Raw genomic sequence first — 16,120 nt, forward strand, 5'->3', positions numbered from 1 at the left:
GTAACCTAAGTCCGAAATGGCATCCTGTGAAGAGAGTGAAGAAAACTGACACGCACAGGCTGGCGAGCCACTAAAAATTAGCTGAAGCCTATGTACTTGACAGTGCAAGACATGCTACAAAGGATGGTTGGTAGGGAGGCTCCAAAACAAAGCTAAGGCAAAATTTTGGAGGGTGGTTGAAGTTGCTACAACAGGATCTTAGAGACAAAGAAGGTGAAACCAGATATTGAGGAGTACAAGAGAACCTAGAGCTAGCATAAATAAAATCCTATGAAAAAGGAATGTAAAATAGCTTGAAATCCAGCTAGAAACATCTACAAAAAAAAGATAAAAACTCTAACATAATGGAACTATTATTGAGGATAGAGAGACATGGGGTAGTGAAATCCAAATGAAACCCAACTACTTTCCAATCGATGCAAAAACATGTTAGAAAATCCAAGATAAAAGAAACAATGATAGAGAAATCAGAATAGTATGGAACCTACTAATAAGAAATTCGAATGCAGAACTTCAGAGCCTTTTTTGTCACTTTTGATTTTCAGTTTGTAAGCTCATAGTGGTCCGGAACACTAGTCCTCTGAATCCAATAAGGAAATATAGCCCCAAATATTTCTCTACCAATAGTAGCAAGAGACTCAAGTTTTTTCTTGGAATTGTTGGATGAAAATGAGCTAAAATGTCCTATAAATTCAAGCAAGAAGCTTTTCGAAGGATAATTGAAGATGCTAGAACTAAACACTCTTCCATTATTATTGCTAGTAGAACCAATTTTCAAGTGCATTGATTGATACCATACTAATTTTCCCCTCCTGGGGTTTCCCTTGCTTGTACATTCCCAACACAGAGCCATAAATAGTTTCATTTTTTGAGTTTTCATAAGCCATATTTCATTGCCCATAATCCAGCTTGACTATTCTTCATTATGCTTGTAATTATAAGCTCATTGTTCATCGTACTAGGCTTAATACTTTAATCCCAAATTTGGAGTTGCTCCCACCTGCTACATATAATCTCAATATACATCTATATGCATGTAACAATTGTCATATAATTTGTAAAATATATAACTAATAAACATTTTTAAAATTACATAACAATTAATTTTATTAATTTTATAATTAAAATATTAAAAAAAATCATTTTTACTTGAACATAATCGCATCAAATGGAACTTCCACTTAGAAATATTACAATATTATTTAATCACATCATATGGAACTTCCAAATAGAAATATTACAGTATTATGATTCATTAATTATAATAAACTATAATTATAATCTAAGAAAAATAAAAGGAAAATAATATCAACCACATATGACCTCATACAAAGAATCAATAATCATGAATTGTTTTTTTTAAATAAAAATGATAAACTACAATAAATTTATAGCCATGTTTTTGAGAAACTTTTGTTAAAACTAAATAAAAATTATTCCAAATATATTTATGGAGTTGACCAGACTCCCTTAAAAGATGTGAAAACGATCCATTTGAAAGACCATTCTAATATCCATTTAAGATTCCACGTATGTATCTAATTGTTATAGAATAAAGTTAACAATTGACTTTTCTCCTTATCTAATGGTTATAGAGTAAAGTTAACAATTGACTTTGCTCCTTACCTTCATAAGCTCAAAAATCTACCATAAGCTCAAAACATTTGAACGATAATGTAAACCAACTTTATTTGATATCTTATACCTTCTCCTAAAAGGCAAACGATCATTTGAAAAATAACCTAAACCAACTTTATTAAATTCTTTTACCCTCTTGTAAAAAGCAAACAATCAATGACAAAAAAAATAATAATAATAACTAGCAATTGCCCCAAAAGGTGCAAAGAGAGGCCGATAGAAATGTTAAATTGAAAGAATTGTATTTTGGTTTAAAATAATAAAAATTGTTCAGGACTACACCACTGAATATAAGAAATCAGCAAGCTTGCTAAATCTCAAAGTAGAAGTTCCTCAAACGTTGATAAAAAATTGAGGAGAACTACATGGCTACATCAGAAAGGAATTTACCCCATTTGAAGTAAAGAACCTTAATGATTCTGGTAAGAAGGCTCTATTTATTGAGTACAAGAACAGAAAACCAGCAGTAAGTGGGGAAATGGAAAACCAAGGAAAGGCAAACGAACAGAAATATGACTTTCACCGCTGCTTAGTGACTCAAAAGACAACACCAGGAATCACTACAATCATTGCAGTGTTGATTTATGGGCACACTGAGATATAATGCTGGAAATTACACCTGAAATTATATCCTACAATTTGGAAGAAAACATCTACAAGAATGTTGAGGGACAAAACTGGAAAGTTTCCAGAAGAGAAGAATATCGCTTATATGAGTGCAGACCACCAACTAAAGAGGACACATTATTTAATCCATTGTCACATATTTAAAAGCATATGTCACCTTTTGAGGTGTTTTGGGATAAGGACACAATGTTGAGGTCTTCTCTACAGATTTAGAGGCTAGCTCTTTCCTTATGGAGATGACAAGTAGCATTGTGGGCCTATTTTATTCACTCAAAGGGAAAAAAAGGAGGATACCAGGGTCTTTTGTAAAGAAATATTATTTTATTATTCAGGTTTTAATTTGAATGTTATAAATAGAAAAGAGGATTCACTTGCTAAAGTCACGGTTGGAGTTGTGGCAGTTCCTCTACAAGCTTAGTTGAAAAACATTTGGGAGAATGCAATTAAGGGGCAAATTCAATGTGAGGTTTTCGCTCTATGTTTCTCTTTTATCGATGACTAGGTTTTTTTGCAAGGATTGCCATTGTTTTTCCAACTGATATAAGCTTTGAAGAAGGTCAGTCTTTCTCCAATAAGAGGACGTTAGGGTTTAGGTTTTGCTAATGGTAAATATCTTAAATACTGGCAATAATTCTAGACCTTGCTTTAGCATATCACAACATTTGCACTTGCAATGATTATATCAGATCCGGTTTAATATTGCTAAAAAAGGAATGGATGTTTTTACTTTGAGACGAATTACAAAGAGTGGGCCAAATGACTTCATTCAAAATTTTCAGTTGACAGTTTAATAGTTTAATGGTTGGAATATTTTCTTAAGGCTATACTATTTAAGGGCAGATTCAGTTTAAGGCAGAATCAAGAGAGTAATACTTCACTTGGAATTATTTGTATAGCATTTTAGATGTTTTTGTTTTCATTCATTTGCAATCACTATTTCTTATGATAACATTGATATATGCCATACTTTGAAATATTATCTCATTGCTTATATTGTGATCATACACACGTACTAAGACAACGCTTCAAATTGATAACCACAACTACTTACAACCTAACACTTTGATAAGCGCTATTTGAGCGTGTCAATACCCACTGGTTCTAGAGATATTGGATATGACTCAAATTCGCTGCATTTTTGTGAATAAGATCACTCTCTTAAGGAGTAATACATGAAGCAAAAATGATTTATCACAAAATCTTATGGTCTTCAGTTGCAATTTTTGAATGGTATTTAAAATTGGCCTTTATGGATTACTTGTTGCAATTTCCATACGTGAATGGTCTCTATCTAAACAGGGGTTTTAGATTCAGCATTACCTTGTGACTTGAATCAATCTAATTTTATAACAAATTATGCATCACTTGGGATACTTCACAATTGTTCTCAACATTAATCTACATTTTGTAATCATTTAAGCATCACTTTGGGATTACTTCACACTTGTTCTCAACATTAATCTACTTGTTTGTAACCATTTAAGCATTCACTTCGGGGGTATTTCACACTTGATCTCAACATTTGCAAATTCTCACATCTTTGACGAATGAATCGATTTGATTGAGTTAAGTATAAGAGTAGTCAATTCATGCTAGTATTTTCCAATTTCTCTCCCAACAATCTAAGTTTAAATTGATCATGCGGATTCCCCCTGGGATAGGCAGTCTCCTTGGTCGGGCAAGGCCATCAAGGTGTCATGCTAGTATTTTCCAATTTCTCTCCCAACAATCTAAGTTTAAATTGATCATGCGGATTCCCCCTGGGATAGGCAGTCTCCTTGGTCGGGCAAGGCCATCAAGGTGACAGTGAGTGGCTTGCGTATTATGCGTCCAGGTTGTCCCATTGAGGTTAGGACTTTTCCTCCTAGGTGATAATTTGAGTGGTAACAGTGAGTTTGGGTGATATTTATGAGTTAAACTTTAAAGAATAAGTCGGGATTGATTCAGATTCAGCTGATTAGACTCTGTTTCCTCTTAAAACATAGTCAAACTCCCGACTCCACTTGGACTGCGAAGAGTCTGATAACACTGCCAAGAAGCTTCGTATGGCATAAATTGCAGAGCAGTAAAGGCATTAGTGGACTGAAAATAAAATGTCATACAGATCAACTTGGTTAATAATTTACTCAGTTCGTCTATATTTAAGAAGCACATCTATAATAATTGAAAAGCCACTGACCTTGAAGAAGAGGGGATGGTTGAGGTTCTGTTCCTCCATCTGTTTGAGGACTGCAAGCCAATCTACTCTTTTGGGCTTCATTATTCTCACCCACTTCATGATTAATTCAGATGGATCATCCTCTTCTGATAAACAAATTATATGTTTCATCAAGGCCTTGCTCCTTCCAGACAACTTTGGAGGCAGAGCTTCTATGAGCCTTTTTTTGCGTCTTATCCAATCCATTGTCGTCTACATCAGCCCACCTCAATCCCTTGCCCTTTACTTGTTGGTTGTCTTTATCTCCCCAACATCAGAATCTGATTCGTCCTCTGCATCTTCAACCTCAAATTCATAATACTTTTCTTCTTCGGTTGTCGCTGTTGCTATCGTTAATGGGTGTCCGGGGCTTTAATGTTTTGGACTTTTGATTTGTGGATTTTAAATCATTTGCTACGTTTCTTTCCATCCATTTTACCTTGTGCTTTTGCTTGTTCTTGCTGGGTTTAAGGCAACCTTTGACTATCATTTAGCATCTTAGGAGCAGGAGCCTTGGTTTTGTCTAGTTTTAGGCCTTCAGCTGCTGTGTAATTATTTGAATAATTAATCTTAATATTAACTTAAAAGGGATAAACGTATTATCACTCTATTCATCAATCTGGAATTATTCTCTGAACGATCTGTGGGTTTGTTTCAACTTTTCAAGTATGGTAGATGATTTACGAGGGTTGGTTGTGATCTGTTGGGTGCTGTAGCTAAATTTCAGTCTTTATGTTTGGTTTATTTGCCATTGAGGTAGTAAAAAAATGACTGGTGCTATATATCTTTTGTGCTGAGGGTGCTATACCTTGGATCTGCAGGTGATGAAGACTTTGGAAGGCCTAAGTTTTCTGGTCATGTGGATACAGATCTTTTCTTGTCTCTTGCACCTCGAATGGAAGTACTTTGCCCTCCTCGGAAAAGTCTCCGTGGTAATTTCATCATACCATTCAGAGAGACAAAGCGAAGGCAAGAACAGAAAGATCTTATTAGCATGCTGCCTGATGAATGTCTTTTTGAAATATTCAGACATCTACCAGCAGCTCGAGACCGCAGCGTATCCGCGTGTGTGTCGAAGCGCTGGCTTATGCTCCAGAGCAGCATGCAGAGAAGTGAAATCAAGAGATCCAAGCCAAGCCCCAAAACTTGTGGAGAAACACCTAATAGAGACTGCTCAGAACAATGTAAACTGTGTCAAAAGAATGCAAGTTTTACTGAGAACAATTTTGAAGAGTTTTCCGATGATGGATTTGGTGAAGTGGAATATTTAGAGTCAGAGTCAACGGAGTTGGACGTAGGATGGAAAGGAACAGGTGAAAAGCAGCCAAGATGGGCTATTAGAGACCTGTCCAGGTGTTTGGAAGGAAAGAGAGCTACTGATATTAGGCTTGCAGCAATTTCTATAGGCATGGGTGGTCGAGGAGGACTAGGCAAGCTCAAAATCCGAGGAAATCACCCTTCCCGAGGGGTGAGTGATCTAGGTCTTAGTACAATTGGTCTTGGATGCCCAGCACTCAGGGTCTTATCTCTCTGGGATTGCCCCTTAATTAGCGGTAAGGGACTGTTGGCAATTGCTAAGGGCTGTCATCTGTTGGAAAAGCTTGACCTGTTCAACTGCCCATTGATTGGAGACAAGAGTTTGGAAGCTATTGCGGAAAATTGCCCTGGCTTATTAACCCTCAACATAGAAAGCTGCCCAAAAATCGGAAACAAGTCCCTGGAAGCAGTTGGGCAGCACTGTCCCAATCTTAAATCCTTATCCGTCAGTGACTGTTCTCTTGTTGGTGACCAAGGGATTATGTCTTTAGTGTCAAGTTCAACAAAGTTGGAGAAGGTGAAGCTGCAGGCCGTAAAAGTTACTAATCATACTTTAGCTGCTATCGGACTTTACTGCAAGAATTTAACTAAATTAACATTTGTAAATCTCCAGAAAGTCACAGAGAAGGGTTTTCAGGCTCTGGGAAATTCTTCAGTTATGCAAAAGCTGAAACTACTGTCAATTACCTGTTGTCGAGGATTAACAGACCCGGGTTTGGAGTCCATAGGACAAGGCTGCCCTAGTGCGCGCAAGTGTGAATTATTGTCTGACAAAGGTTTGAAAGCATTTACCAAAACTGCAATTTCGCTTGAGAATTTACAGTTAGAGGAACGCAATATGATATCTCACTTTGGCCTGATAGATGCTTTAGGAAGCTGTAGTGGAAAGCTGAAGGTGCTCACACTTGAAAAATGCACCGGGATCAAAGAGTCTGGACTTAGGGAAGTTTCAGTACCCACCTGTGAATCTTTGAAATCTCTTAATATTCGCTCATTCCCATTCCTTGGAAATGGATGCTTGGCTTTACTGGGACTCTGCAGGCATGGCACAAGATGCCATGGGCTTGGGACTCTTGTCGACCTCGACGAGACACGAGACACATACGGCGATAGACAGGCGGGATACCCATGTGATCAGCATATGCATAGTTGCTAAAACTGAGCGTATATTTACAATTTCAGAAGAGAGGGAAGGCAAGGCAGGGCAGACTAAATACGTCATGACAGGATTCGAAGGCTTGAATCATGGCCTTAACATTCCCCGTGCACTCGATACTGTAGTCCACCCCTCCATCAGTTTTCTCAGCAATAACCTGTAAAAGAATTTAATCAGCAGTTCTTGCAAGGCAAGGTAAAACTGTATTCAGCTTTAAAAGTTAATTAATATAAACTAAGTGACCTCTTGAACAGGCTTGGCGTGGTCCAGTGGGTTAATAAATTCCGTTACACCAAAGAGTTTTGCTGTAAAAGGATCAAAAAAATTAGAAAGGAAAGGCAATTCTTCAGTCAAACATATACACACTGACTCACAAATGACGGAAATGGGCAATTCAACATATATACACTGATTAACAAATGGTGGAAATGGTCAATTTTCAACCTTTTTCAAATCTTTCACTGTTTAAATCGATTCCAATTATTCGAGAAGCTCCTGCAATTCTTGCCCCTTCAGCAGCCTGCATAGATTAACCCAAACAAGATGCGTAACAGAAAACTAAAGGGTACACTCATGATATTGGTCCCAAAATATTCAGGAACAGTGCTGAACTGTTAAATAATCATCATAATCCATTGATGACTGTAAAATAAGTGTATTGACATGAACATAAAGAGAGAACACTTTTCATTAGTACTTACACCAAGCCCAACAGCCCCAAGGCCAAATACTGCTACTGTTGAACCCTTCTTGGGTTTGGCTACATTCAAAGCCGCACCCATCCCTGAATCCACAACAAAATGAATTTTGAATGAGAATTCTAATCTAGGAAACGATCATGGGTTTCACAATCATCAACCAATTACATTTAGAAGTTTGCAGGAAGTAGTTACCTGTTGAGGCACCACAACTCAGAACACAGACTTTGTCAAGAGGGGCCTCTGGATTAATTTTGGCAACACAACCGGCATGAGCAACAGTGTACTCGCTGAAAGTCGATGTACCAAGGAAATGGTAAATCGGTTTCCCATCTTTTGAAAACCTTGTTTTTCCATCATTTATCATAACCCCTCTCTCAGTGTTAATTCTCAGAAGATCACACATGTTGCTCTCCTCTGACTTGCAGTGTCTGCATTCTCCACATTCTCCAGTAAATACAGGAAGCACAGTGTCACCCTCCTTGAGGTCAGTCACCCCTTCTCCAACACTCTCAACAACCCTGTGTCAACCAACCTATAGTTAGTGAACAATAAATCACAAAGTTTCTGTCTCGTTTTCCCTTCTGAAATTCTACATGCCTACTAGTATAACTAATTAATTTATTTTGAATAAAAAACAGAGTGCATACCCAGCTGCTTCATGTCCCAAAATGCGGGGAAAGAGAGGGGTTTGGCCCTGCAACAGAAAGCAGTATGAGTATCAGTAATTTAATTTCACTGTTGAAAATATGTAATAATCAATGTTTGTAGTGACTTAATTGTATAAAGAGGAAGCTAATGTATCATACAGTGCAGGGGAATGCCACATATCCAGACTTTAATTTTTATTGATGTTTAATAAATTTAGTTCCAATAATTTTTCAAAGCATACCTTTGCTTCCCAGAAATAAACGTCTGTATGACACAAGGCAGTATAATGAATTTTAATTCTGACTTCCATTGCCTGTGGGGGAGCCACCTCCACTTCTTCAATCTTCAGAGGCTCCCCTGCTGCCCAGGCAACAGCAGCTGCAACAGATATACAAATATCAAAATATATCAGATTTCAAGAAGCACACATACAGTTTGCATAAATCCAACTTAACCCTGAAATTCAATTTTGCCCTGAAATGATATACATGAAATAAATAGAATGTGGCCATGACTCTTTGCACTGAACTGAACTCAACTGGAGTAATTACCTTTGCATTTGATAACCTGGCCTGCAGTAGAGCTCGCCATTTTCCTTTCTGCGCAAATGGTCTTCTCTCGCTATGGTAGTATTATGCAGGACAAACAAAGGCTTGCTTCTTGCGTTGGTGGTGAAGGCAGATATGGTTCCTGAATTTATATCCCACTTCCCTTGAAACACTGATAATCGAATGCGGTGAAGGCGTTGCGAAGTCAGGCATGCCATATTTGTCGGGATAAGCCTCCATGTCATTAGTTTGAATTAATGAGGGCATAGTTATCTGCAATATTTATGGAGTCCATGGTTATTTGGTGGCCTTACCTATCAGCCATACAGGATCTATGAAATCCGAGTCTGCGTTTTGCGTTTTTCCACTTAACTGCTAACAGAAACGCTTGAACAATTTCCCGCTGAATGTGGATGCCAGGTGTCAGTCTCACAAACAAAAGGACGACGAAAAAGGTCTTTCAAAGGAAGGCCTATCGGCCTAATAAATGGCATTAAAAAAACATTTCGCAATGATGTGTTGACACGACCTTAAAAAAAATTATATATAAAAGACTAAAATCCTTACCTATTAATAATCATGTGTTCAAAGCTTTTTAATCAAATATTTTGTTTGAGGAGGGCATTTATCCCCTAACCAATAAGGGATAAACTCATTTTAGTAACCAAAGAAATAGGCTATCACAAATAAGAATTGAGAAATCAAATGAGAAATAGCAACCATGCCATAAATGAGGGTTAAAAAGCTTCTTTCTTTTAAAAAAAATGATTTTGTTCACAAATTAAGCCCAAATAAATACTTATATCAAAAAAGAAATTATTTTAACGTCCACGAGGCTAAAGATAGCTTATGGGACAGATTGTTTCTTCATCTGTTTGATGTATTCAGCCTTCTTTTTGTGAAGCTTCAAAATAAATGCTCCCAACTTCTCGACAAACCCCTCACTAAATAGATTATCCAAAGCGCTAGCTGCCAGCATATCTGCATAATTTTCCCTGTTGTCTTTGAAAGCCTCAAATTCTAAAATGAAATGTTTTTCCGTTTCCACTTTTCCAGAAGAACAAAAAATGCACTCTTCCTCCCACACTTCTTTTGGTCTTTTCCAGTGCCCTGTTTCACAATAGAATTGATGAGAATTAGTCCTTAACTGAGCAATAAGAATTTTGGCTCTCCAAGAGATATTGGCCTTTATGTATGATTTTGGGTGATGACTATGAGTGGGATTAAACACTTCAATATAGTACTTTTTCTTTCTTCCTAGCTCGTTATCCCAAGTATGCTTGTGGAACTTTCCCATAACAAAAGCTTTTATCTCTTTTTTGTTTATGGGACACACATTCAAGCAAATACCCCATTTACTAAACCATTTGTTACTTTGCTGCATCCAATTATTTTTTCTCTTGCACAATTTGTCATTAAAGACAACCTTAGGCCATCTACCCTCTTTCATTTTCTCATTTTTTTTTAAATACTTTATGACTCGCACCATAGCAATTGCTTCAATAGGAGCAGTCCCTGTTTCACTGAACAATCTAGCATAAGGAATTGCACTTTTAATCTTGAATTTGTTTGTAATCAAATGCTTCTGAATTTTCTCAATTTGTCTCCACTACATGTCGGATGTATTGTTGGCCCATAGTTCACAAGCATAGAGAATCACTAGAAGCCCAAAAAGAGTTTGAGTGGTTTTCCAGTCCCATAACTTTGCCTCTCTGCACCTATTTTGAAAAGCATAAAATGCTTCCCAACCCCCCAAAGTTCTTTTCTTTCTACAACCATTCCAGCTTAGATTTTTGTTGAAGTCAATTCTGAGATATTTGTAATCTGCAACTTCTTCCAGAATGTTGCCTTCAAAGTAGAACTTATGTTTGTTATGTTTTCTTTTCTTAGAGAAAACCACTACTTTCAATTTGCTGATATTGAATTGCATCCCCACACTTCTACAAAAATGCTAAAGGGATAGTAAGTGCTCTTGCAAACCAAGAGCCGATTTAGCAAGAAGAATAAGGTCATCTAGATACAAAAAATGTCTTATAACAAACTTGTCCAAATAGATACCATCACCCCCTTGCGAATTTAACCACTCCTCAAGCTTGTTGATAAATAAACCAAAAATGGTAGGAGACAGTGGGCAACCTTGCTTGACCCTGATATCGCTTCTAAAACTTTTAGAAATGCCTATTGAAGTCCTAATTTTGACTTTCACATCTTCATACAGCCTATGCACAACTATTCTCAAATGTTTAGGAAGCCCAAGTTCCTCCATTCTATGCCAAATCTTATCCCTAGGAACCGAGTCAAACATTTTTTCTGAAATCAACAAAGCAACAAAAGACTTCTTCCTTTTTCTCCCAAACTTTTTCAATGATGTGCCAAGTTATACAATGATCAACTATGGAATGTTTAGGTCTAAAACCTGCTTGCCCTTTAGCACGCTTATCTCTTTCTTCTGCCCACTTGCTAATTTTGTTTTATAGCATGCTTCCAAATAGCTTTTCAAACAAAGGGTTTATCATGATGGTCCTATAATTGGAGGGATTATTGACGTCACCGCTCTTGAAAAGAGGTATTGCCATACTAGTTGTTTAATCTATGGGGAGCCCCTGTTGTATGATGTTGTTGAAAATTGTTGTAATGTGAGGTGCAAGAATTTTTTAGCCCCACTTTAGATATTCTGCTTGGAGTTCAACTAAGTCTTTTGCTTTTCCAACACCTAATTTCTTGATACCCATCTCTACCTCTTGCACTGTGAAGAGTTCATTATCAGTGTTGACCAAGGGGGGAGGGTCACCCTTGGGATCTTGCTCATTGAGTTGTCCTGCATAGTCAAACCATTTAGAAGCTGTAATACCATTTCCAATTTGTATCTTTTTCAGTTGAAGCTCCTTCCAAAATAATTTGGGATTATTTTTCCCAAGGAAGATTAGTTCTTCCTCTCTCTGAAACCATGAAATCGGTCTTTTTCTCGGTTAATAACTTCTTGTAAGCTTTGAGCTTTATGTTATCCTTGTTTGACTCTTTCCACATTCTCCTTGCCTTTTTGCATTCCTCATCAAACCAAGCATTAACCAGAAAGCAATTTGTTTCAGACTTCTTAATTTTTTCTCTTTTGCACTTTGCAAGTGCACATTGAATTAAATGTGTTAATTCATGACTATGAAGGTTGTGAATTGTGATTTTCTCCTTCTCGAAGAGCCTCTCTAGCATCATTTTGAAGGTATTACAATTTTCTGGGGTCAAAAGAATTCTGCCCTGTGGGAGGTTTTGCTGGACATGCTGAATTTTTTACTCTAATTGTTTCTTTCCAGTCCAAGAGAAACATAAATAAATTGGCTTGTGATCTGATTTTAAGTCCCACAGTTGATCTCCAATCAAGACTTCCTCCATTTTCTCACACAAACCATGCGAGCAAATTACATAATCTACTACACTTGCTCCATTGTAAGTATTGCAAGTGAAATTACCGGACTTTGCCCATCTAGTCAAGCCATTGCAAATGACTAAATCAAAGGCCCCACATAGAGTAAGCAATTGTTCACCAAAGAGATTGCAGCCCTTGTCCTCTGAAATTCTTTCCCACTGATGATTACTCTCTTCTGTAAGCCAAATAGGGTCGCAATCATCTTTACAACAAAGAATGCTAGCTTGCTCACTTGCAGTCCTAGCATTGAAATCACCCACTATAAGGACTTCACCTAGTTGCGAATAAGTTACAATATCAGCTTTTAAGGCTGCAAATCGAGCTTTGTGGTCAAGCCCTCTACGTTTGTAGATTTTTGAAACTTGCGGCGCAAAATGGCATGTTGCAATTCTGATGTGGTTTCCATTTTCTGATATTTTAAACCAAATGAATTGCTTATTTGAGTTTGCTTTTTCTAACTGAATGAGACAACCTTCTTTCTCCCTTACTAAAACCATGATACCCCCATGCCCTTTGTCATTCCCTGTTTCCTTGTTCCACGCTGCCATCTTCCAATATCCTTCAAACAGAGGTGTCTTGCACCCTTCATGCTCATATGTTTCTATGAGAAAATTATGTCTCTATCTTCCGCAATAGGCCCTAACCCAGGTCCTCGTCTCCATGGGTAACCTCTGTAGTTCCAACAAACTAATCTTAAGGAAACCTGGGTATGACTGGATTGCTATTTATTTTGACATGCTAGACTCACATTTGAGTCTTTGTCCCTACTTTCCCATACTGACCTTGCTTCCTGATTTCCTGTTGAAGAGTTTGCTGCATCTTCTTTATTACCATCTTGCTGCTCTGCTTTGGAAGGAGGTCCAAATCGTGTTATCACAGCTTTGCCTTTATAAATCCATGCTCTCTTGCCTTCATCTCTTGTTGCCCTAACCTTTAACATTTCTTCCCTTCTTTCCTCCTGTTGTTTTACAGTTAAATCTTCTTCTAGAAAAAAACAAGAACCCATCAAGAGATGTTTCTTGCTTAGAATGATATATTTATCACGCAAGCTAGGCATGATGACTTTTATGGGCCTGGCTCTCTCCCCGTTAAGCTTACCCACCCTCCATGCTTGGCATATTTTTCCTTGCCATAGCAACTTGTCTTTCAAGAAGTCTCTTGCAAGGTCAAGAGTACATTCATTTTTCTCATAGTCTTTCACCCCTTTAATAATTATGTTTGCTGCCCTATTTTGTCTTTCCTTTCCTTCTCTATCTTGCATGTTGTCAACCTGAATGTTTGTTTCTCCTTCCGTATTAGCAGAATTGTTAATAACCTGAGCCCAAGTTTTGGAAACTTGGGTGGAATCTCCTTTCCTTTGTTCTCTTGCTTTCTCTTCATGGTTGTCTATTTGGGCAATCATTTTCCCTTTATCCTAAGATGATTTCACATTCACCACCTCTTTACTTTCCACTACAGATTTCTTTCTTTAGGTTTTTCACATCCGCCTTCATGCGTTGCCATTCTGTTTTCCCTATTAGGAGAGCTTCCTGCAGCAATGCCACTTCTTCTTTTAAAACTTTATTGCTTTTTGTTAAAGCCTTGTTCTCAATTGTTATTATACGAATTTTACGATCTCTTTCCTGCTCTTTAACTTCTAAAACCTCCAACCTTTATTTTGCATTTAACAATTCTTTCACATAAAGATCAGATGACTAGGTGAGAGGTGTGGATGTGGGACTATATAAGGCAGAATCATCAATGACTTTTCCTCTGGACTTCTTGTTGCCACGTGCTTGTTGTCACAAAAAATTAGAAATAGTTTTATCACAAATTTTGCTTGATATGCTCACACATGTATAGTTTAGTAATAAGCAATAAAGTGATCAATCATATATTAATGTGCTCACACGTGTGTGGTTTAGTAATAAGCAATAAGGTGACCAGGCATATATTAATGTGAAGATCCAAGTTCTCAATCCCTCATATGACATTAAATGTAAGCCCTAAGTAATTTTGATAGCACTCTAAGTAACATTGGAGAGAAAAAAGGTCTCTAACAATTAAAAAATGACATAGAAAAAAGATACGTTATTGAGAAATTAGAAATGAGAGTTGTCCTTTGAAATGAGAAATGGCCTAAAAAAGATACGTTATTGAGAAATTAGAAATGAGAGTTGTCCTTTGAAATGAGAAATGGCCTAAAATGACAATTAGAAATAGCAATTTTTTCATGCCATTTCAACATGTGAAACATACTTTAAGGATGTGTTTTTGTCCTTGCAAATATGGGAGCATTTTGTAGGAAAAAAAAACAAAAAGGATCATCCTATAACCTTATACATTTTTTTAATTTGTATGGTTTAGTCTTTTTTATTGAATAGAAAATAAACTACAACAATTAAATAGGTTGAAATTGATTCAAAGTGTATATCCTAATTTATCTAATTATAATTATATGGTCGAGATATATTTATTATAACCCAGTTAAATAAATTTTCACCACCGCTGATTGATAAGCTTAACCCAATAACCTTTTATTTTTAATTCCATCCACTAAATTATATATATTATATTTTATTATTTGTCGATTTTGAGGAAAAAAAAAACGAAAAGGATCATCCTATAACCTTATACATTTTTTAGTTTGTATGGTTTAGTCTTTTTTATTGAATAGATAATAAACTACAACAATTAAATAGGTTGAAATTGATTCAAAGTGCATATCCTAAATTATCTAATTATAATTATATGATCGAGATATATTTATTATAACCCAGTCAAATAAATTTTGACCACCACTCATTGATAAGCTTAACTCAATAACTTTTTATTTTTAATTCAATCCACTAAACTATATATATATATTATATTTTATTATTTATCAATATTTATTATTAATTATATACGTTAAGTACTATTTAAACGCTGTTGTTTAATTGGTAGTTATTGTGTCATAAAGTATTTTACAAATCATAAAATTTAAAATTCAAATTTTTGTGGGTTAAGTTAACAAAAAAAATTATTTTGCTTGGAGTATGCCGTAAAACTGTTTCTGCTTGGCTAAGAGCTCGTCTTCCTCGCATGTAAGGAAACAGGTTAACCACCCAAGACCTAGAGGCATCTGGCAGGAGTGAAAGCCTGCTCCCGTACAGACCACCAGCAGGTTATTACAGGTGGCGTGGTTTTCCTTGATAACAGTGATGAGTCAAACTGACATTCGCGGATAGCAGCCAGATGGCTGTCCTCACTGTTGGTTTGACCCCTGAGTTTGATAGATTTTACCACTTTCAAAGAAAAAAAATAAATAAAAAAATAAAATAAAAAATAAAATTTATATATTAGCGCAATAAAATGTTATATTGACCTCCCCTAAATTGCCACAACAAATTATCTATTCACCTTCACCATAATAAAATATAAACAAATAATATATCAACTTGAATAAGTTTACTAATTTTGAAGGTCGTCCTCGTGAAAATGCATAACGGCCCACCTCCTAAGTGCTAGATTTGCCTAGTTACAGTCGTCGAAGCTTGAATCAAATGGCCAATGGCCGGTTTGATCGTCTTCTCTATGGAAAAAAAGCCTCGCAGTCCAGGCCCGAAAACAGCACGCCCGGTGGGACTCGAACCCACAATCGCCTGATTAGAAGTCAGACGCCTTATCCATTAGGCCACGGGCGCCGTACATTTCCACTCTCTTTTCATCAAAAGTAGAATGAAATAGATATGTCTGAGCGAGCGTGGGGTGGGTTTCTCATGTTGCTCCTGATGTTCACCCAACAGAACAATGAAATATATATGTCTGAGCGAAGCGCGGGGTGGGTTTCTCATGTTGCCCCTGATGTTCACCCAATAAATTTATAGAAACTATTGATATTTATAA

At 36.7% G+C, this 16,120-nt stretch overlaps 2 protein-coding genes and 1 non-coding gene across 3 annotated transcripts; 1 reads left to right on the top strand and 2 right to left on the bottom strand.

The window, feature by feature from the left end:
• Window positions 1-5,357: 5,357 nt before the first annotated feature.
• LOC149182252 (EIN3-binding F-box protein 1-like) lies at window positions 5,358-6,935 on the top strand. The gene has a single exon (XM_089414505.1). It carries the CDS (start codon window positions 5,358-5,360, stop codon window positions 6,933-6,935), a length of 1,578 nt encoding a protein of 525 aa, XP_089270631.1.
• A 22-nt stretch (window positions 6,936-6,957) lies between these two features.
• Window positions 6,958-9,052, bottom strand: LOC149182253 (alcohol dehydrogenase 1-like). Its single transcript, XM_089414506.1, has 8 exons — window positions 8,836-9,052; window positions 8,526-8,662; window positions 8,284-8,330; window positions 7,829-8,154; window positions 7,637-7,719; window positions 7,380-7,455; window positions 7,179-7,240; window positions 6,958-7,092 (listed from the first exon to the last, which is right to left on the bottom strand). The coding sequence occupies exons 1-8, from the start codon at window positions 8,873-8,875 to the stop codon at window positions 6,958-6,960; spliced, it is 906 nt and encodes a 301-aa protein (XP_089270632.1). The 5' UTR covers window positions 8,876-9,052.
• A 6,793-nt stretch (window positions 9,053-15,845) lies between these two features.
• TRNAR-UCU (transfer RNA arginine (anticodon UCU)) lies at window positions 15,846-15,918 on the bottom strand. The gene has a single exon. It is a non-coding gene; the product is annotated as a tRNA-Arg (tRNA).
• Between the last annotated feature and the right edge of the window lie 202 nt (window positions 15,919-16,120).

The sequence above is a fragment of the Pinus tabuliformis genome, chromosome 3_2 (assembly GCF_031772625.1).
Source record: "Pinus tabuliformis cultivar Carrire ecotype Pingquan chromosome 3_2, CPIR1, whole genome shotgun sequence".
Taxonomy (NCBI): Eukaryota; Viridiplantae; Streptophyta; class Pinopsida; order Pinales; family Pinaceae; genus Pinus; species Pinus tabuliformis.

Bases quoted from the DNA above. Each gene is read 5' to 3' on its own strand.
- LOC149182253 (XM_089414506.1), bottom strand. From the start codon at position 8,875: ATGGCGAGCTCTACTGCAGGCCAGGTTATCAAATGCAAAG. The intron at 8,155-8,283 runs GTATGCACTCTG...TGGTTGACACAG, and splicing joins TTGGGACATGAAGCAGCTGG to GGTTGTTGAGAGTGTTGGAG. The intron at 7,720-7,828 runs GTAACTACTTCC...TTGTGGATTCAG, and splicing joins GAGTTGTGGTGCCTCAACAG to GGATGGGTGCGGCTTTGAAT.
- LOC149182252 (XM_089414505.1), top strand. From the start codon at position 5,358: ATGGAAGTACTTTGCCCTCCTCGGAAAAGTCTCCGTGGTAATTTCATC.